This window comes from Orycteropus afer, unplaced genomic scaffold, assembly GCF_000298275.1.
Source record: "Orycteropus afer afer isolate SDZICR_OR568_19922 unplaced genomic scaffold, OryAfe1.0 scaffold00050, whole genome shotgun sequence".
Classification (NCBI taxonomy): Eukaryota; Metazoa; Chordata; class Mammalia; order Tubulidentata; family Orycteropodidae; genus Orycteropus; species Orycteropus afer.
The window spans coordinates 14,758,546-14,782,310 of NW_006921637.1; the positions used below are offsets into that span (position 1 = coordinate 14,758,546).

Genomic DNA, 23,765 nt, shown 5'->3' on the forward strand with positions numbered 1-23,765 from the left:
ACAAATTCGACTGAAAGGCAGATAGGAATGGAGTTCATTCGTGTCCAGGGACTGCCTATACACTATAATGAGTGAGGCAAATTACAAAGCAAAAAGATGGAAAATTTATTATGTTTCATTATGTCACTGAATCGCAACTGTATCAGACCCAGTACCCCTCTTTTTTTTAACAAATGGTTTACTCTTTGCTAATCTAGAAATTGAATCCATAGATAATATAATCTTTCTGTACACATAGATTAAAATAACATATATACATTTAAAATATATATATTGTCCTAACACTTTGTATCATATATATATAAATATGTATATTTGTGTATGTATGTGTGCATCTCCTTCACTATTTGTTCTGTTGTATGATTTTTAGAGAATTGAATTGAAAAGTATGTCTTCCAAGTATATTTTAAAGAGGGTACCACAGATCAGTTCAAAAGGAAAGGATTATTTACAAATTATTTTGGGACATTTTGTTTGTTACTGTATCTGAGATCAAACATACATTTAGTTATGCACCACACGTCATACTCTAACAGAAATTGCAGATGCATAAATATTAGATATATATAAACATTCAACAATATTTAAAGAAAAAAGTCATTACCAGATTTCTGGAAAAGGGCAACTTTAAATCTTAAAAAAGAAAAGAAAGAAATCACAATTAGGGTTTAATAATGGTTACCAGAGGTGGGAGGCAAAGGGTAAGGGGGGAATCATTGTTTAGGTGGCATAGAGTTTTTGTTTATGGAAAATTGGGCAATGAATGCTGGTGATGGTTGTACAACATGATTGATGTAATTGGTTCTATTGAATCGAACCACTTATAAAATGTTGAATTGGCAAATGTGTTCTCTGTATTTTTACAATTTAAAATAGAAAAGGAAACATAGCTATACCATACAAAACAACTGGGAATCCTTGATTTAGACGTTTAGAGAACATTATTTTGATGAGGGCAATCACATGTACATGGGTAACATTGCATACATTCCAAACTGGACACTGTATTTTAATCTTGAAGGGGAAAATATTTTTTACATGACAGAACCTAGAAAATTAATCCAACTATCATTGCTTCATCTGGAGTGCAGGCAAAATGGTGTTTTCAGCTCATGCCAATACTAGAGATTCCTATCATTCTTAATAATAAGTTTAGTTTTCAAGGAAAATAATCCTTTCTTTTGTGAACCCTCAAATTCACTTGAATTTTCAAAAGTAATTTACCACAGTTTAACTCACTTCCTACTGTTTTCCTTTTTTTCTTACAAGAAGTTACCAGACATATTCCAACACATATCCTCTTACTCTTTTGATCTTTTTCTACACCTGCAGTTACAAATAAAAAGTGGAAGAAGTAAATACGATGATGAAAATGAAAACACATTACTCAAATCTTTGACTTAGTCCTGGTAACATTTTCCTATTAAAGAAGAAAAACTACAATATTCCCCTTTCCTATTACTGATTTCTCATCTTCTCAATCTCTAATTATGAAGTTTCTGAATTGTTTAGATCTTTGATTTTGTACTGCCTCCTGCCTTCTTTTTTGGCTTTTTCACTGCTAATTAACACCTTTCTCACCAAGCAAAGCAAGGGAAATTAAAGGCCCCAAAATTCAAACTGCTCATGTTTATTTGTTGTTAGCCTCTGTATGAAAAATTTCACAGAGCTAATAGAAGTTGTGGTATTAAATGTTTGGTGTTTGAGGTTCTGTGGCATTTTGTTATCCATGCTATTCCTATTTTCCATATTGGACTTGGCTGTGTTACTGGAAATGTTGATAAAATGGAAGTGAATCCTAGGTTAGTAGTTAGGGAACTTAGTTTTGTTCCTTAACTAGACCACTGAACTAGCCATGTAACTAATCTTTCTCTACTACTTGTTTTACCCTTCTGTGATATTATGGGTAGGTTTTAATGATCTTTAAAACCTCTTGTGTGTGTTGTTGTTCTTTCTCTATAGTATTTGTCTCTCTCTTTGGAGGTCATGAAACGAGTACGTACAGAGCAGATTCAGATGGCAGTGTCCTGCTACCTCAAACGCCGACAATACGTGGATTCAGAAGGTCCCCTAAAACAAGGATTGCGACTGTCACAGACTGCTGAAGAGATGGCAGCTAATCTCACAGGTAATGGGGGCTCTCCTCCTGTGGTATGAGAAGAACCCAAGTAATGTCTCTGCAGGACAACTGCTTTTCTTCTTGAGATAGCACTGAAAAAGCAGAATACCCAAATCTGAATGAACAGCGTCCAGTGCATGCTGCCGGCTCAGAGAAGAGAGCTGTCCTTCAAACCCATGTTCAAATGCCACTTCTAAAAACCTGTTTTCATTCTACTGGCTAACAGTGAAATTTCCTGATGTTATGTGCAACTTTTTCCTTCTGTAAACTATTATCCTGTAAAACCCTTGGGGACAAGGTCTCACCAAGATCTCATCTCTTGTGCAACCTCACCATGGAAATCAGTTGTTAGGTGAATGAGTATTTGGGGACCAATAGTTGGAAATAGATATCTTAGATAATGTTCCTGAGGTTCTTAACATTTACCATTTTTGTATGCTTTGAAGTTGGATTTTCTTTTAGAAAAACTTGTTTTGAATCCATCTGGAATAACAATTCTCAATTACTTTTTGAATTCAGGCTTTTATTTGATATCATTTTCTTTTATTGAATTCATGTGCTGGAGATTTTGAACTAAAATTGCTGCAGTGCTTTAGGGTGATTGTGAACAACTTGAATGGCTATAATGTGGAGTTAGAGTTAGCGTTATGTTCTCTAACTGAGCCTTGGCTCCTTTCCTTAGCTGCTCAGACTACATCCTTCACTCTTCTTTGTTCCTGGACTTCCTTCATGTCTTAAAAGGATCTGTCACCACCTGCTTCATCACTTAATGGCTTCAACCTTCATACTGATAGCAACAATTAACTCAGCTGCCTCTTTTCTTACTACCTTCAAAATCAAGGAGCTTGGCTCTTTTTGCCTTAAGATTTTATTTTAGTTTGCTAATGCTGCTGTAAGTTGATGGTTTTAAAGAATGTAGATTTATTTTCTCATTGTTTAAGAGGCTAGAAGTCCAAGTTCGGGGAAGGCTTTCTATAGGCTCTCAAGGAACATCCCTGTCTAAGCTTCTGTAACCTCAGCATTCCTCAGTTCCTTGACAATCTTCACATGGCATCTTTCTTTCCCCCATTTTGCTTGCATCTCTCTTTGTGTAATCTGCTCTTTATGTACCTCAAATGTCCTCAGGTTTAAGACACTCCCTACTCTGATATGACCTCATTTATAGAACAAAGAAAATCCTATTCCCAAGTGGAATTACTCCAAAGTATAGTGGTTAGGATCCTAATGCACATGGTGGGGGGGCAGGGTAAGAATTTAATTCATAATAAAGTTTATTGTAGTTGCTATAGGAAAAGAGTGCAAATCTGAGAATGTCTTCAAAAAAAGTGGTTCCTTACTCCCTCTGACACAATAGAAGCAGCATAGTTGCACATCTGCCTTCTTGTTCATTAAGATCAAATTCACACATTCTTTTCTTTCCTTCAAACTGCATTTGGTTACCTTTCACAAAACAGGGCCAGATGATGGGCTAGCAGAAATTAATAGGTGCCTTATTGTTTCTAATAAGGTATCCAATTTATAGGACCTCTGTCTCACCCTACAGTAATTTCTTCTAAACTTGCTCTCACAACTTTTAATGCATATTGATAATCTCCTGCTGCCCTGTGTGCATATGCTGTTGTTGATAGCAAGTAGGAGTGAACATGACTAAACAATCTTCCAAAAACTTTACTCTTCTTAGTTGTCTTATACTGATAGTTTGTTAGGAGATCCATTGCTTTTTTTGGAAAACCACCAGGAAAAGTGAGGAACACAAAGTATGATTATCATAAGAGTTGGTCCTAGGTCTTTCAGTTAAATGAATGATCTGAATAATCATGTATTGATTAAGCAGTTTATTGAACAGCTGTTGTAGGCCAGGTGCTCATAAATCCTAGAGATAATGAAGTTTTGATCCTAGCTCCTTAGTGACTGAGGGTCTTAATTGCATCTAGTAAGGCAAGTGAACCAGTGATTATAGAAGAATAGGATGTAATAAGTTCTGTGAAGAAAATATGCCTCAGGCTCTATAGGAGCAAAGAAGATGTTCATCTAAATTAGACTACCAGGTAGTGAAAATTCCAAAAGGTCTTACGGTTCCTAGCAGTAGTAGGGGGTCAGTAAATAGAAGGAATGAGCTGAAATTCAAAGGAGCCACTAGAAATTTACCAGGGGATGGAGTGACATGAAAGAGAGTATCCAAATTATCCAATGTGAATTTTAGAAAGATCTCTCTGGTGGCAATGTTGATTGATGAGGGCCCAGATTAGAATCAGGGAAGCTAGTTAGAATAGTGACAATCTACATGAAAAGTGAGGAAAGACTGAGTTAAGGAATTAGTAATAGAAATGGAAAGAATAGATTTTAGGCATTCGTAGGACTTAGTAAGGAGCCCTGGTGGCACAATGGGTAAGTTTCAGCTGCTAACCAAAAAAGATTGGTGGTTCAAAGCCACCAACCACTCCATGGGAGAAAGATGTGACAGTCTGCTTCTGTAAAGATTATTGCCTTGGAACCCTGTTGGGTAGTTCTGCTCTGTACTATAGGGTCGCTGTGAGTTGGAATAGACTTGATGGTAGTGGGTTCTGGTTTTTATGGGACTTAGTGACTGATTAAATGAGAAGAATTCCACTCTTCCATGTGCAAACGTCCAGCAAATACCCCTTCTTCTGGCTACCTCCCCTCTGCTTTCTGCCATGTATGGACCTCTCTGAGTTCTACTAGGGTTAATTTACTCTCATCCATGTCCCTTTTTATATACACTCTATGTTTTGTCTTCCTCAGTCCTTCTGCATTAATTACCATTTCTCTGTCCATATTCCACCTTGTAAAAATATGTTCATATTTTATCCAGTTTGCTGTTAAAAGATGGCTTCTCTCAGTCTCTAGCTACTTTTCCTCAGCCCCCACCCCCAACTCCACCCCCACCCATGAAAGAATAAGGGAATTTTTTTTTTTTCTTTAAAAGCACAAACTCACATAATAGAGATTAAGTGTATGTTTACATACTGAATGTTGAGACTCTGGTCTTCTCCAACTTCAGCTACCCAGAACACCAGCAGTCGGGCATGTATCCTTCAGACAGAGGATTAAAAGATTCTTCCCTGGAAAGCCTAACCGGCCCAGGAGAAAAGACTGACAGATACTGACATTGGAAAATACTGACCCATGAAAAACATAGGTCATCATAATTGATTAACTGCATCCACATGCACAGAGTTCGCCATCAACTCTTTAATACTTTACTTTTAAATATGAACCGATAGCTAGGGATTATCAGACACTGAAAGAAGTGTACCTAATACAAAAGATAGAGACAGAAAAACATCAGAAGCATACAAACAGAGCTATGCGCACCTATGTTCATTGCAGCACTATTCACAATAGCAAGAAGATGGAAGCAACCTAAGTGCTCATCAACAGATGAATGGATAAGTAAAATGTGGTACATACATACAATGGAATACTACTCAGCAGTAAAGAAAAATAAGTTCCCAAAACAGCTTGTAATATGGATGAACCTGGAGGACATTTGTTGAATGAAATAAGTTAATCACACACGATAAAAAACAAGTATGTTCTCATTTTCATGAAATGACATGAGCACGTAAATATATAGAAGCTAATGTTCACTACTAGTTACCAGAGATGGGAGGAGGGGTTCACTTATTTTTATTTTCAGACACTTACTTTAGTGATTGGAAAAGTAACACTGAATGAGGGTGCAGTGTACACAGTTTAACAAAGGTAAACAATATCACTGAAAGGGCCTATTGATAATTGCTATGGCATATATTATTTTGAAACAACCAAAAAATATATGTGAAGTTATATATGTATGTTTGTAGGCATATATATGTTTAGGGGTGTGTGTGTGTGTGTGTATAGGCTTATGTGTAAATATATACATCTATATGACTATGTACATATGTGCATATATATAATAAAGTCCATGGGGGCACAGTTACAGATACTTCTTAGACATAACCAAATACCTTTTGTTGTTGTTATGTGCCGTCGAGTCAGCCCTGACTCATAGCGACCCCTCCTTGGGTTTCTGAGGCAGTATCACTACGGAAGTAGGATTGCCCAACCTTCCTTCCGAGGAGTGGCTGGTGGGTTTGAACCGCCAGCCTTCTGGTTAGCAGTCAAGTGCCTTAGCCACTATGCTACCAGAGCTCCTTAACCAAATACCTAGTGGGATTAAATTTCTGGATTTGAAGGATTAAGACCATAGTCTCCTGGAACATCTCAGTCAATTACATAATGTTCTGGTTACCTAGTGCTGCTCTGACAAGAATATACCACAAATGGGATGGCCTTAACAAACAGGAGTTTATTCTCTTACAGTTTGGAGGCTTTAAGTCTAAGTTCAAAGTGCCAGGCTCTAGGGGCTGGATGAAAGCCCCTCAGCCCTGGGCTTCAGCTCTGCCTCCATCTCCCAGCCAACTGAAGCTAGAGGCTTACTGAAGCTAGAGGCTTTTCTTCACTCAGACAGCTGCTGGCTGCTGAGGCTGCCAAGCCCAAGGTTGACAAGTAAAAAAAAAGGCACAGTCCCAATATTACCAAATCACACAGCAGGCCATGAATTCAAGTCCATTGTGAGTCCCAAGGTCAGCAGAGCATGGCAGTCTGCTGAACAACGACATGGCTACATGCAGGGTTCAAGGTGCCATAAGCTAGAGACCATTCCCAAGGGTTCTCCTTATATACACGAAGCAGACCACATACCCAAAGCAATTACTCAGCTACTTGTGGTAGATCCCACCATGGAGTTGATTGCCAGAATCAGAATCATCATGGGGAATAACTACCACTAGCTGCCCAGCCACTCAACTAGGCCCAGCCAAGTTGACACACAAACATAACCACCACACTTAATATAGTTTATAATGTATGTTCTGCATCCTAGTTTGATGAGTAGTGTCTGGGTTCTTAAAAACTTGAGTGGCCAACTAACATACAACTATTGGTCTCACTTCATCTGAAGCAAAAGTGAAAGAGGAAACCAAAGATTCAAAGAAGAAACTAGTCTACAGGACAAATAACCTATGTGAACTACAGCCTCATCTACTCTGAGACCAGAACTAGATGGTGCCTGGCTACCAATACCGACCATTCTAATCAGGGCCACAGTAGATGGACCCTGATAGAACAGGAGAAAAATATGGAACAGAGAATGTCAAATACCTAGTTAAAAAAAAAAAAAACATACCTATTGGACTGGTTGAGACTGGAGGACTCCCTGAGACTATTGGCCTGATACACTCTTCAAATGTTAAACTAAAACTAGCCCCTGAGGTCACCTTGTAGCTAAATAACAAATTGGCTCAAAATGCAATGAGCCAATAGTCTACATGATTACAGATTAAAGGGCCCACTGAGTGCCTAGCCCAGTGGATGAAAATGGACTCACCCCACGTGCATTTTATGAAATTCAGAACGCTAAGGTCAAAGGTTTCTCTTGTCAACTGTTGGTCTCCTCTCATCTGAATCAAAGAAGAGTGAAGAAAATCAAAGGCATCTGGAAACAATTAGTCCAAGGATAAGATGGACCACGAGGACCTCAGCCTTCATGACTCTGAGACCAGAAGAACTAGATGGTGCCCAGCTACCTGTGCCAACACTCTGAAAAGGATCACAACTGGAGATCCTGGATAAAGTGGGAGGGAAAATGTGCAACAAAATTCAAAACACAAAAATGACCACAATTACTGGTTGGATAGAGACTGTTGGAACCCCTGAGACTATGGCCCTGGGTTACCCTTTGGCCCTAGAGGTGAACTCACTCCCATGGATGGGCTCTCAGTCCAACAGTAGAAAGACCTACATGCAGAACACCTTCTCCAGGGTGATGCACCCACCTACTCTAAGGAGATGTACCCCTTAGAGCAATCGGCCATGAGACACCAGAGGGGCAACATTCACATGGAAAGCTGGACAGACAAGGGCACAGGGAAGGGGTAGTCACAGGGACAGGAGGGAAGGAGAGTTTTTAATGGTTGGAGATGGTAATCAGGGCATGAAATCAAATGTGCATGAACTGTTGAATGTAAAACAAACAAAAAATGTAAGGAAATCACCTGTGAATGCTATACTCCTTTAAAAAATCATCTATATGAGACCAAAGGAGCTCTGGTAGCATAGTGCCTAAGGCACTTGACTGCTAACCAGAAGGATGGTGGTTCAAACCCACCAGCCACTCCTTAGAAGGAAGATGAGGCAATCTACTTCGGTAGTGATACTGCCTTGGAAACCCAAGGAGGGGTCACTATGAGTCTGGTCCAACTCGACGGCACATAACAACAACAGCAACAAACATATGAAACCAAACAGTCAAACCACCAACCACCACTGCTATCAAGTCAATTCCAACTTCATGGCAACCCTATAGGACAGAAGAGAACTGCCCCATAGAGTTTCCAAGGCTATAAATGTTCACAGAAGCAGACTGCTCATCTGTCTTCTGCAACTGGTCGGTTCAACTGCTGACCTTTTAGTTAGTAGCCAAATGCCTTAACCACTGTACCACCACAGCTTCTTAAACAATCAACAATTACTTTGAAACAAAGATGAGAAACTAGATCAATGGGAATGGAACCAGAACAGAAATAATGAAAGTGTTCATGCATTGTGAATAATGTAACTAATGTCATTGAACAACTTGTGTAGAAATTGTTGATTGGAGATCTAAATTGCTGTGTAAACCTTCACTGAGAATACAATATAATAATATTAAAAAAAAAAACTGGGAGGAAACAAACAGTAGAGAAGAAAAATTCAAAAATACTGTCAGTAATATCCTTGAAACAAAAATAGAGTACTATTAAAAAAAAAAAAAAAAAAAAAAAAAAAAAAATTTAGCAAATTAAATCCATGAAAGGAAAAAAGAAAAAAAAAAAAACAGTTGTTATGTGCCGTCAAGTTGGACCCAACTCATAGTGACCCCTCCTTGGGTTTCCAAAGCAGTATCACAATGAAAGTAGATTGCCCCATCTTCCTCCTGAGGAGTGGCTGGTGGGTTTGAACCGCCAGCCTTCTGGTTAGCAGTTAAGTGCCTTAGCCACTATGCTACCAGAGCTCCCAAAAAAAACAGTAGAAGGGTTGAAAATTGAGGAAGCCTTTAAGAAAGAGCAAAAAGGAAAAGAAATGGAAGCTAAGAGAGGAAATTAAAGGGTCAGTTCAAGAGGTCCTCCCTTGAAATAGAGTACCAGAAAGAAAATAAGAAGCAATCAACAAAATGAGTCAGGAAAAGTCTCAGAACAGAAAGATAACAATTTCCAGATTAAAGGGCCAAGTGGGTACCTAGCCCAGTGGATGAAGATGAATTCACACCCAGGCACATTTTGTGAACTTCAGAACACTAAGGTCAAAGGTTTCTCTTGTCAATGTTTGTACCTACCTGCCTTCATTTAGTATATTTATCCTTGTAGTTTATACCTTTCTTTCCTCCACAGTCATGTTATTGAATATCAGGAGGGAGAAAATAATAAACATGTGTCCTCAGTCTGTCATAATTAACCAGAAACCCCAGCATACTTTGAAAATCTACTGAAATATCAGTTGCTTTTGAGGGGTACTTAACACCCTCCTTCACCCCACCCCATCCTGCCATATTTTGGGTTAATAACTGTTTCTCCCCTTCTCTACTCTTACATATCTTTCTCCCCCTAGTCCAATCAGAATCTGGTTGTGCCAACATTGTGTCTGCAGCCCCTTGCCAGGCAGAACCCCAACAATATGAAGTACAGTTTGGACGACTACGGAATTTTCTCACTGGTAAGTACTCAGTACTAGGAACCTTTCCTTATTAAGAAAGATTAATTCAAATTTCTCTCAGAACCTACATTGTGCCAAGCATGGTGCTAGATTCTAGGGACTCAAAGGCAATTTAGCACAATCCTTGCATTAAGAACTTAAAATTCTAGAGAGAGTTAAATCACAGGGTTAAAATTTACAAGAGCTCTGGTGTGTTTCATTCACTGTTTTATAGATAGCCTCCAACACATATAGACTGGCATGTAGATACTCAGTAAACGCGCACTAAGTAAGTGAGTGTTAAATCAGGTAGATAGAGAAACATCCTTAAATGCGGCACTTTTGAAATATGCATTGATATTTCGATTGATAATAAAAACAAACAAAAAAAAAGAAAATGCCACCAGAGCTCCTTACTGATAACACAGTAGTAACATCTTAAAATAGTCTTTTCTCCTTATTCCAAAAATGCAAGGTAATAGTCCTTACAAATCAGCAAGATAAAACTTCTAAGGTAAAAATATTAGAAATTGTGGTTTACACTAGTGTGTGGGTGGTAGAATGAACACTAAAACACGAAATCAGTATATATGAGTTCTCCTCAGTTTTTCTAACTCACTGTGTAACTTTTTAAATGAGCTACTTAAAAAAAGGTGAGTCACTTAACCTGGCCGGGGGGGTTGCTTAGTTTCCTCACGTGTGAAGTAAAAAGGCAGTTAGTAGGCTAAACCAACTGATCTCTTTTAGTCGTAAGGGAACTGATTATAATTTTAATGTTGGAAAAACTATTGCACTAAAGGAAACCATGCTGATTCAGATTATTAATGAATACTTTTTGCTGAGCACTTTCTATATTTTACCTTGTGTTTTGCCTTGAGGTGTAGGAAATATACTGAGCTTTAGTCACATACAATTAAAATTGTCTTAATTTTACTTATTTGTAACTAATCACCATGTTGGTTATATTTTAAAGAAAAGAATCTGTATTTACTAAAGTCTAAAGTCAGGAGCTCTAGTAGCATAGTGCCAAGGCTCTTGACTGCTAACCAGAAGGCTGGCGGTTCAAACCCACCAGCCACTCCTTGGAAGGAAGGTTGGGCAACCCTACTTCTGTAGTGATACTGCCTCGGAAACCCAAGGAGGGGTCGCTATGAGTCGGGGCCGACTCAACGGCAAATAACAACAACAACAACAAAGTTGGGAAAAATCAAAAAATCTTATAGGAAATAAACATTAAAAAATAAAACTCAAGAGGAATTTATCAGTTTTCACAGTTGTTGAATGATAAGTAGAGAATATTCTGTTAAATAGTTAGAAAAATGAAAAATCATATAGATTAAAGATTTAGCCAAAAGAAGTCTAAACTGTTTAAACTGGAAAAAAAAAGTAACTCTATTAAGATTCTCATATCATATGAACATTAAGTATCTCAGAATAGTGATCATTTGCTTTCCATTTCCACTAAAGATAGAGGAAAAAATAAAAACATGAATTTATAATAAGAAGGATTTTATCCAGAAGTAAACAAGAACTTGGAGAGAATGAGTTATTTTTAATCACTAGGATTGGTTTTAATTTTCTAAGTCAGTTTTTATTTATTTGGTTTTTTAAATTTATTTTTTATTGTGCTTTAGGTGCAAGTTTACAGAATAGTTTGTTTTACATTCAACATTCCATGTACATTTAGTTTAACTTCCCATTTACCATCCCCAACCCTAACCCAGTCTCCTCCCCTCCCTGCCCAGTAGACCCCCGCCCTGTGCCCCTCATAGTTAAGCACTCCTGTGTGTCCTGCATTTCCTTCATGCGAATGTTGCCCCTCTGATGCCCCGTGGTTGATTGCTCCAAGGGATGCATTTCCATGGAGTATGTGGGTGTGTCACCCTGGGTTGAGTGGTCTGAGTGTACATCTTGTTTACTATTTGGCTAAGAGCAGCCCCTGAGAGTGAGTTTTATTCCAGGCCCAGAATGTATGCTGAGCCATAGTATTGGGGGTCTCATCAGACTCCATTCAACCAGTAATCTGGTCATTATTGAGTTTTTGGTTTTTGTTCCATTTTTTTCTTCCCACTCTATCCAGGATCTCCAGATTTGATCCTTTCCTGAGTTGTTGGCATTGGTAGCCAGGCACCATCTAGTTCTTCTGGTCTCAAGGGCCTTCATGTCCTAGGGCCTGTTGCTTCCAAATGCCCTTGTTTTTTGTTTTGTTTTGTTTTGTTTGCACTCTACTTCACTTCTGACGATAGGAGACCATTAGCTGCATCTTAGATGGTCGCTTGAAAGCTTTTAAGACCCCAGTCACTACTCACCAATGTAGGATGAGGAACAAGACTTTTATGTATTTTTTTGTGCCAGTTGAGTCTGGTGTCCCCTGTACTATGGTCCTGAGTCGGTAGATCTGTTGGATCCATTGGATCTACCAACGGATCTAAGTTAGGTTTTAGAAATTATTCTGTTCGCTTAAAATGGGATTATATTTATCCCTTTGTGATAGATTACCTCACCATTCTAGTTGTAGAGAACCTGTCTTTCATTCATTCAACCTGTATGTTATATAAGCACTTACTGTGTGCCAGGCTCAATATTCCAATAGGGTTTATTGATAGGTTCCCTACCCTTATAGAGCATACTGTGTGATAAGGGAAACAGACAAAAAAGTTACCCAAATATATAACTATATTAGTGATTTACTTGGTCTTCTCATGCCTGTGAGATGGCTCGTGAGCATAACTTATTTCCATTATGAAAAATGCTAAGATGACCCTAGTGACATTATGTAGATTTTTGCTTATATATCTTTATATATCATAGGCATATAATAAAATAGACAGTGAAATAATTCTGTTGTTATTAAACTGCTACATATTTCTTGCAGAACAGAATTACTATATTTAGTTGAAAACTAATGTGATTTAAGGAGACCCTGGGTAGTACAAACGATAAAGCGCTAGACTGCTAACCAATAGGTTGACAGTTCAAACTCACCCAGAGGTACCTCAGAAGTGAGGCCTAGTGATCTGCAGCCTTGAAAACCCTATGGACTGCTCTTCTCTGCACACATGGGGTTGTCACATGTCAGAATCAACTCAGCAGCATCTGACAACAAAGTGATTTACCCTAGTGCAAATGTTTCTGTTCAAATCCCTTTCCCAATTATTCCTTGGGGGCCTTGACTTTTTCTGAAATATTTGACAGGCTCTTAACTTAGAATCACAGCCTTGAAAACCCTGTAGAGTGCAGCTCTATTCTGCACACATTGGGTGTATGTGAGTCAGAATTAACTCAAAAGTACCTGTTTGGGTGAGTGTGTGTGTGTATGTGTGTATTTAAACATAGACTAGCTGTTCGCTTCTTTTATTTATAGTACTGGTTTTTTTCTCCCTAATACGTGTTATTTTGTTCATTTTCATTTCATGTTTTCCTTTGCCCAAACTTTACATTTTCATTTTCCTTTGTGATTTTTTTTTATCTTGGTCCAAAACTGATACAGTTGTCTGTTACATTGTATATAGTTTGGTTGTTTATTCCATCTGTTACAAATTATCTGGAGAAAGGTTGAAATACATTCTTTTCACTTAAGGACTGGTTTCCCTGGAAGATTTTTTTCTATTCTTAGGTCTCTCAGGAACAGTCAGCCAAACCAAATGGACAAGTATTGCCTGAGCACCAAAATAAAGTATAAAATACAATCATTAATCTAATTTAGAAGCTAATACTAACATAAAAGGTTAAAAGTAAAAATTTTTAGTTAAAATTTGAGTACAGTAGAAATGTCTTCACAGACCAGTATGAGATCAGTTGACAAATTGTGTATTTATAGGAATTGTATTTGAAACTGAAAGAAGAAAGTGATTTAGACTGGAGTAGTCAGATAAAATTTTAAATTAGCACTTAAAGGATAGGGTAGATTTTAGTAGGAAAGCAGAAACAGGAGTATTCCAAATAAGGGTGACTCAGGTTTTGAGACTGGGACAATTAACGTGTATTAAACTGAAATAACAAGTCAGAAGGGTTATATGATTGAAATTGTGGCAACTTGCTATACAGCTTACAATAGAAATTTGGAATTTAAGAGAAAAGTACAGACTTGTGATAAAGAGTTCTGCAACACCTACATCTGGAGGTACAAAATAAAGCCTTAAGAAATAAAAAAATCTCAAAGGAAGAGAATAAGGAAAGATAAGCATATCTAAGGCTTTACCATCCTGAATGCATTTTTTCCTCCAAAGGTTAAACTATCTATAGATGTGAGCTTCTATGATGTTCTCACCTGTGGCTGTCAGCCCTTTTCTTCAGGAGGTGTAGTGGAAAGCTGTGACTCTTAAACAAGACTGCAGATATTCAGCACACAGGCAGCATACACCTAATGTTAACTCTTAAGTGAAATGAGCGTTTGAGGAATGAACAGAGGAAAAGGAGCCAAAAACAGAGGGATGGGAGCCAGGTCAAGTGTTATTTCAGAGGAAATGACAGTATGTAACAGTCAGTGGGGTCAGACACTATAGGAAGGTAGAGGAGAATGAGTACTAACAAGGTCAGTTTTTGGTTAGTGTCTTTTTTACTACTAATTGCTAAGAACTCCATTAAAAACTCCTTTTTACTCTTGTTTACTCTTAGCAGAGAGTGGCTCAAGTAGGTACTCATTACATATTCAGTAAGCACATTTTCTGGAGGATATGTTACTTTTCTAATTGTTTGTTGTTGTTATGTGCCCTCAAGTCGGACCCAACTCATAGCAACCCCTCCTTGGGTTTCCAAGGCAGCATCACTAGGGAAGTAGAAAAAAATGCTTTAAGTGAATATACAAAAACAAAACCAAAGTCACTGCCATCAAGTCAATTCTGACTCATAGCAACCACTATTGGCTTTCCAAGGCAGTAAATCTTCACAAAAATAGGTTGCCCCATCTTCCTTCTGTGGAGTGGCTGGTGGATTTGAACCACCAACCTTCTGGTTAGCAGTCGAATACCTTATATGCTGTGCCACCAGAGCCCCTATTAAGTGAGTATACTTTCTGTAAAATATAAAGTGTAAGTCATAATTATAAGAGAACAGGATAAAAAAAAAAAAAAAAAAAGATGTATAAAGAGTAAAGACTTCTGTGAATTTCACCTTCTTCTACATGTAGAATATTTTTATAAAAATTGTGTTTTATTCCTAGCATTTTGTTCTCTTCAGTCAAAAAAGAACAAATAAAACAATTTGGAAACTATGACCTATAGCCAACACTAAATTTCAGTAATTTTTAAAGTGGTGCTTTCCTGTGCCTTGGTGGCCAGATTTTTTTCTAGACTTAAAAAATGCTTCTCTTTTGGAAAATAAACCTAAAACTAAGATTTAAAGAATTGAAAACAATCTCTTGTCCCAGTAGAGTATATTGAAAGTCTAATAGATAAGGTTTGAGTTTTATTTTCTATAATGGACATAGCTGCCTTTTAATTTACAGAGTACTCTGGTGGCACTGTGGTTAAAGCACTGGGCTGGTAACCAAAAGTTCAGTGATTAAAACTCATTAGCTACTCTGCAGGAGGAAGATGAGGCAGTCTGCCTCCATAAAGATGTACAGCGTTGGAAACCCTATGGGCAGTTCTACTCTGTCCTATAGGGTCTCAAAAAAGTCAGAATCAACTCAGTAGCAGTGAGTTTGGTTTCAGTTTATAATTTATCTTTTACATATGAGTAAGAATAATGAGTAGAATGAGTATTTGAGTAGAGAAAAGTTTATTCTAAAATACAATGTTATGCATATTTATTTTGTAATGAAGTAAAATAGAGAATTGGACAGAGATAGTATGCTATCATTTATCGTAAAATTAGAGAGGCAGGATTATATAATGCAGAGTTGCAGAATCTTGAGCCCTCTGTGAATTACTTTTAATGAAAAACATGCTAGTAGAACCTAAGCACTGACTTAAAGCATTTTCTATTTATTTATATGAATTAAAGCAGATGTAAAATCTTTATTCTCATATTTCTGTATGAATCCTAAATTTGTTTATAGATAAAGTACAAACAAAATCATGAAAGGAATAAAATTCAAATTAACAGCAATTTAGTGTAATGATGAATTTTGCCACAACTAAACTGCTGCACAAAATGGAAGTATAGATAACATGCACTGATGGCTGTCACACAGGTTACTTTGAGTTCATCTTGTCTACAGTGTTTGTCCCCACAAATCAGAATCAACTTGGTGGCAACTAGAAACAACTTAATGTTTGTGTCCTGTGATGATTCTGTTCTCTTAATGCTTTTCTATATTCAAATGACTACAAAACCTTTGTTCCTGTAGCATGCCATCCATCGTGTTATTTGGCCTTCACTTGTCATGAACAGTTATTTAGGCATTAGATGCAACATCTGTTCTTTTCTCATTAGCCCATGACAATTAAAGCTGTGCTCTTTTTTGAAAATTCTTTGTCACGTCATTTCATGGTGTTAAAGTCTCAAATTAGTAAATAGTCTTAATGACATGAAAATGCCTTGTTGGTAAATTATCACTGCAAAAGAAGTTTTGCTTTTAACCAACAAAATCCAAATGAGTACATTGACAGTTATGGGACAATTATGGGTGAATGTTGTATCTTAATGTTAGAATATGCCAGTGTGGGTAACCCATTGACTCATTGCCATTGAGTTGATTGTGACTCATACCAACCCTATAAGACAGAGTAGAAGCGCCTCATAGGGTTTTCCAAGGCTGTAATCTTTGTGGAAGCAGACTGCCATACCTTTCTCCTGTGGAACAGCTGTTAGGTTCAGACTGCTAACTTTTTAGTAGCCAAGTGCTTAACTACTGTGCCACCAGATCTCCTTCTGGATAACCATTCATGTTAATGAGCCCATTAAAATAAGTACTTTGATTTTACTTTAGGGATAGGTGTCAAAAATAATCACAAAATGAATCAGAGCACTAAAATCACAAGTCAGTACTTACTTGCCAAGTGGTCATCCAGGTAATTCTGAATATATTTGAAATCATTGTTTTATAGATATTATGAAGTTAATTTTGTGTGTGTGTGAAGAACGCACAGACTCCCAAGATTATGTCTGATGACTCAGATGATGAAGGTCCCAGTTTGAGAAACACTAAATTGTTAGAAAAAAATAGTAAATCCTGAAGACCTGAGTACAAGATAAGACCCTGCTACTGAACTGTTGTAAGAACTTATGCAAGTGATTTAACTTTTCTGGGCATCAGATTCCTGATTTGTGGTAGAAATCGGGGCCAGGTTTGCTTTACTTCATAGTTAATGCTCTTCCTTCTTCCATTAAAAGGTGTGGGCTTTGAAATTCTGAAAATCTATATTGGACTTATTTTAATCATTAGTCTCAAAAAATTCAGTCCTGACAAGCAAATGTTATATAGCAGTAGATTTCCCATGAGGAGTCACATTATTCTATGAGATTATACTGATTATAAAGCTGCCCGGTTTGGTTTTGTTTCCATTATAGATTCTGATTCCCAGCACAGCCACGAAGTGATGCCTCTCCTCTATCCTCTCTTTGTCTACCTCCATCTCAGCCTGGTCCAGAACAGTCCGAAGAGCACAGTGGAAAGTTTTTATAGCCGCTTCCATGGAATGTTTTTACAGAACGCTAGCCAGAAGGATGTCATTGAGCAGCTACAGACCACTCAAACCATCCAGGACATCCTGTCTAACTTCACGCTTCGTGCATTCCTAGATAACAAGTATGTGATCCGTCTCCAAGAAGACAGCTACAACTACCTTATCCGCTACCTCCAAAGTGACAACAATACTGCCCTGTGCAAAATCCTCTCCTTGCATATTCATCTTGATGTGCAGCCCACCAAGAGAACAGACTACCAACTCTATGCCAGTGGCAGCTCCTCACGTAGTGAGAGCAGCGGCTTAGAGCCCACTGACATGCCCACCCCTATTCTGCAGAATGAGGCTGCCCTGGAGATCTTACAGGAGAGCATTAAGCGAGTCAAGGATGGGCCTCCTTCACTTACCACCATCTGTTTCTATGCCTTCTATAATACAGAGCAGCTGCTGAACACTGCAGAAATTTCCCCAGATAGTAAGCTGCTTGCTGCTGGGTTTGACAACTCCTGTGTAAAACTTTGGAGTTTACGATCCAAGAAATTAAAGTCCGAGCCTCACCAAGTAGACGTGTCCCGCATCCACTTGGCTTGTGATATTCTCGAGGAAGAGGTATGAGTATCATTTTTTCTTCCCTACATTTGCCCTACTAATTTGCTTAGAACATCCCCACCAAGCATGACTGATCTCACAGAGAATGGACTTATTTCCCTCATTGTATAATTAAAACCAAATTAATGTCATGTAACCCTTGGCCATTGAATTCCTGTTAATGCCTAATCTTGGAAAACTCAACTCATTGCCATCGAGTCAAATCTGACTCATAGCGACCCCTCCTTGGGTTTCCAAGGCAATATCACTATGAAAGTAGATTGCCCAACCTTCCTTCCAAGGAATGACTGGAGGGTTTGAACCGCCAGCCTTCTGGTTAGCAGTCACATGCCTTAGGCACTATGCCATCAGAGCTCCTAATCTTGGAAGAGATAAAAACTATTTTTAAAAACATTAATTAATAGTGTAATTGGGTAGTCACCGTTGTTTAGTGTGTGAAATGTGGATAACATCACTAAGCCTAACTAAAGACCTTCAGTTAATTTTGACTTTGATTGAGATTTACAGTAACTACCCTTATATATCTATATCTGCACATTTGTGCAAGTATAAATATTAGAAGTAGTATTACTGAGCCAAAGGGTCTGTGTGTTTTAAAACAAATTGTGGTTCTCAAATTATTACTTCTCACACAAAAACTGGTTGTGCCATTTTATAGTCTCAACAAAAGCAAGTGAGGTTTTCCTGCTCCTCATGAACACTGGTGTTACCATCTTTCTGAGGTACACATCCTCCTCCTTTGTGTACCCCAGGATGTTCCCAGACCCCAATTTGAAAAGCACCCAGGAAGTATGGTTGAAATGTAATCTGTCATCAGGTCTTATTTTGTCTGTTTTACACTGGTTATTGAAAAGGGAAAGCCCAGTGGCCTGAGTTTCTTGTCATACAGAATCACTACCTTGGAAAACATGTGGGCAAAGGGAAGGAGAGATTAAACTTCACAGAGTTAACTTTCCTGAGAGTGGTCCAGCAAGAGCTGTGGGCCACAATAAATTTGTCATATTACCATCAAAGTTCAAGCATGTGCTTTAAGTGATTAATGGAAAATTCTTTGTACTAGATTGAAAACTGAAGGAGTGAAGGATCACTCTAGTTGAATTATAGTTGCTGATAAGAATATCAAGAACATTGAGTGCACTAAGTTAAGACCTTTCTTTCTTACTCCTATTTTCTCAAGGACCTTCCAGTAATATGGCTTTGAAATTTTGATTCTTACAACTGAGACCATATCACTACAGAATTTGTTATGAGGAGTAGAAAGTCTAGCATCCCATGTACAAATTTGATTTCTAGAAGTTTATAGTACCTTCCAAAGTAATTTTCAGTGTACTTTTATTTGAATTATCACACTTCTCTTGTTCTTAGAGCTTATTCTAACTGGGGATACTTCACATACAGTGAGGGATACTGCCCTAACTTACTTCAATTTTCTATACATGCAAAAAAGAAGAGATTATTCCTCCTGACCTTATTAGCTTTGGGATACCAAATTTGGAGACTATTCTAGGCATTGAAAATTAATATAAAGGAAGATGGCAATATGGTATCTTAGAACATTAGACTAAAAGTAAAAATGTTAAGATTTTAGCCTGGTCACCACTGAAAACTAGCTCTGTCCTTTGAAGGTTTCTTGGCATTGGCAGCAGTGCATTTAAAGATCTACAAGTAAAGAATACCATGAGTAATTCTAAGATTTGAAAGACATTCGATATTTGCTGGGCTAGGAAGGGAGTAAGACTATTTTTATGTATGTTTTATAATTATAGTTTATTATTACATGTATATGCTTTACAAATTACAAATTCTGACTTAGGATGCATGCTTATTTACCATGGGATATTCAGTCAAAAATCCAGGGAATTCCTGGGTGTTATGCTGTTAGCCTGAGAGCAGGAAAGTGTCTGTATGAATGAACAGATGTAAAGAAACTGCTCTTTCAAGGTGTCAGCTCTATAGCAGGTCCTTGTAGAACTGGACTAAGCGACCCATGAAAATATGGCTGGATTATTTTAGGTTTTGGTCCTGGCAAAAAGCTGATAGTGATAGCCAGCAGGAAAGTCCTAGTTTACCCATTTCTTGATCTACAGAGGTAACCAGGCACTTTCCCATAGAATTGGGACAAGTATCTACATCCCTGAAAGACCCACTTGAGTTCCAGTTCAAGTGGCATCGTCTTCCATCCAACCCTTTGCAGCATCTCTGGGCACCAAAGTTTAGGTCCCACTTCCTAACTCCATAACTTCATACTCCAGATGAAGAACACTTGAGCCATAAAGATAATAAGATGACCTTTAATTCACAGTTAACTTTCAAAGGATTTTTGCATAATTCATCCTGGATCTTTTTTTTTTTTTTTTTTTTTTTGCCCCCACAGTTCTTATATAAACTTTCTGGTGTAGAGCAATGAGTTATCCTTGAAATTTTAAAGTATTATAATCTCTTTGAGAAGGAAAATGACTAATGTTCTTATTAGCACTCAGTCAAACCTTAAGCTCCAAAATGCTTATGTATTTTTAATGTTGAGTGTCTGAGATAGCCATTTTGAATACTGTAGGACATGAATGTTTATTTTCTCTTAACTTTTTCTCAAATATGTACACATTAGAAATATCCATTTAATTTTTAATGTAGTGGGTTTTCAAATTGATGTTAAAAGGGTACCCTCCCATGGTGTTTATTTCTAAGACAACTAAGTGAATTGCTGCAAGAACCTTTATCTTGCCTGTCTTACTTCTAGAGTTTAATTAAAATCCATTTTAATTTATAAATTCCAGGCTAAAGACAGCTATAGTTTTGAGGAGCTTGTCTGTGAGAGAATAAAGGGAAATGAATTTTGAAACCAGTTAGTACACTTGTGGGGAAAGAAGAGAGGAAGGGGCCTTTCTTTCGGAGTACCATTGATGGCTTTCTTCTTTCTGACCCCCATCCAAGGAAATAATTTCCAAGAATCACATGAGTTACTTGGTTTCCTTAAAACAATTCTCAATCCATGCCCTTTTTTGTTACTTTGGAGAAATATTTAAGACCTTTCAGAAAGTCACTATTTTAAAATGTCATCTTTATTTCTTTGTGTCCACCAGCAGTTTATGGCTGGTGACAATGTATGTGTTTAATTTATTAAATACTATACCTTTCTAGCTTACTATTAATTCTAGTGTTTCCGGGTTGTATTTTGTCTAAACTCACATAACAGTTCTGTATTAATCTCTAAGTAACACCACTTTGTTTCATGTATTGCCACCTTCTTCGTTAACCCCAGTCATGGGAGTAATAAACTTGTCAGTATTGTTTCAAATGGAATGGACATGGAAGTGAGTCATAGCTTATAAAGCAACTGGAAACTTCAGATAAAGATATACCCATGGAATAAAAGAATCTAAGTTGTTGTTACGTGCCATTGAGTCGGCCCCGACTCATAGTGACCCCTCTTTGGGTTTCAGAGGCAGTATCACTATGGAAGTAGATTGCCCAACCTTCCTTCCAAGGCGTGGCTGGTGGGTTTGAACCGCCAGCCTTCTGGTTAGCAGTCAAGTGCCTTAGGCACTATGCTACCAAAGAATCTAAGATGGTAACATAAATTCTGAAGTAAATCTTTTCAAATGACTTGTATCAGAATTAACAAAGAAAACAACCAGAGGCTACATTTTAATCAACTTTTAAAATACATGTTATCCTTAACCTAAGAGTAAGATCCATAGTTTTTACTCTATAATAACAACTTTGCATCTCTGTATCTTTTGATCTGATACAGCTTTAGCTGCAAGGTGAATTTAAAGAAAACCATTTGTAAGTTCCAAAAGACTTCCTGTTCCTTTCAATTATGAGTTATTTTCCTGGGGTCACCTTAAGGGTAAGGCCGCTGTCCTTTACTAGGTAGATGCTACTTCCTAAGCAATCCCCCTTCCTTTCCCTCTCCCCACCCTCTCATTTTCCGTGTCAGTCCACTAAACTTTTTCTTTCTTGTCTGTTTCCCGTCCACCCTTATCTTCACTCCCGATGTTCTTCTAGGATGATGAGGATGATGGCACAGGCACAGAAATGAAGATACTGCGAGGACATTGTGGGCCTGTATACAGAACAAAATTCCTGTCAGACAGCTCAGGGTTACTCTCTTGTTCTGAAGACATGTCCATTAGATATTGGGACCTTGGAAGTTTCACCAACACTGTGTTGTACCAAGGACATGCCTACCCTGTATGGGACTTGGACATTAGCCCCTATAGTCTGTACTTTGCCAGTGGCTCCCACGACCGCACTGCAAGGCTGTGGTCATTTGACCGGACTTACCCACTGAGAATATATGCAGGGCACCTGGCAGATGTGGATTGTGTCAGATTCCACCCTAATTCTAACTACTTAGCCACTGGTTCAACTGACAAGACCGTTCGGCTGTGGAGTGCTCAACAGGGGAACTCTGTGAGGCTCTTCACAGGCCACCGAGGTCCTGTGCTTTCTCTTGCATTTTCTCCCAACGGTAAGTACTTGGCATCTGCTGGCGAGGACCAGAGGTTGAAGCTCTGGGACTTGGCATCTGGAACCCTTTATAAAGAGTTGAGAGGCCACACGGACAACATCACTAGCCTTACATTCAGCCCGGACAGCAGCTTGATTGCCTCTGCCTCCATGGACAACTCTGTTCGTGTTTGGGACATCAGGAACACTTACTGCAGTGCTCCTGCTGATGGCTCCTCCAGTGAACTTGTGGGTGTATACACCGGGCAGATGAGTAATGTGCTGAGTGTACAGTTTATGGCCTGTAACCTTCTTTTAGTGACGGGGATTACACAAGAAAATCAGGAACATTAATTTTTTATTTTTATGTTAATGGATTGAGGCAATGGTAGAAGGCCTCAGGATTACAAGTCTTACTACAAACTGAGATTAAATCACTGACTGACTGTGAAAAACACTTCCCTACTCTTCCTTTTTTCCTGTTGACGGACATCCTTACTGTACCACACCTTCATTGAGCTCCCCCACATGTTGAAGGACTGAAGTGGGAGAAGAGAGGTGATGATAAGTGCACATTAGAACAAGAATTAAGGTACTTGGAAGGTCAGATGGCAAGTTCTTAACAAAGACCCCACTATGACCTTGTGCAAGTATCTTAGTGTCTCTATCTCATCTTTCCTGTCTGTAAAACTGAGATAATACTTACCTCATCTGGGTGCTGGATTTGATTAGAGGATGATTGCAAAGCACTTTCAAGATAAGCAGTGCTACAAATGTTAAGTATTATCGATCACTTTGGTTGAAGGGATATCCTTATTGATTTAGGAATGCAGGGGATGGAATGAGGAAAAGGGAAGGGGGATAATCCTGGCAAAAAAGTCTTTCCTTTTCCATAATTACAAAGAAACAGGATTTTTTTTTATTATTGCTATTATAATAATTATTATTATTATTATTGAGAAGAGGAAATCTAGCACTGGCAGAGGCTACTTTCTCTCCTTTTATCTTTCAGGTTTGACTCCTGGCACTGGCTGTGATACTTGGAATTTTGAGGTTCAGGGAAATTAAAAAATTTGGTAGCACAGTGTTTTGGGAGAAAAGGAAAATTTCTGGGTGACAGATTAATAACTGTGGCAGACTTGTTTCTAAAAGCAGGTGAGTGGATTTGATGGAGAAAATGTTGGGGATCTTGCAGTGACCGTGAAAAAGAAAGATTCTTTTCATGGCTGCACTTCTGTTAGTAATTATCTCCCCTGAAAAGAATGATTATGGTAATG

At 38.1% G+C, this 23,765-nt stretch overlaps 1 protein-coding gene across 1 annotated transcript; it reads left to right on the plus strand.

Annotated features, from left to right (window-relative positions):
• Positions 1-1,986: 1,986 nt before the first annotated feature.
• Positions 1,987-22,842, plus strand: TAF5L (TATA-box binding protein associated factor 5 like). Its single transcript, XM_007938500.1, has 4 exons — positions 1,987-2,128; positions 9,773-9,877; positions 17,312-18,036; positions 22,045-22,842. The coding sequence occupies exons 1-4, from the start codon at positions 1,987-1,989 to the stop codon at positions 22,840-22,842; spliced, it is 1,770 nt and encodes a 589-aa protein (XP_007936691.1).
• Positions 22,843-23,765: the final 923 nt, after the last annotated feature.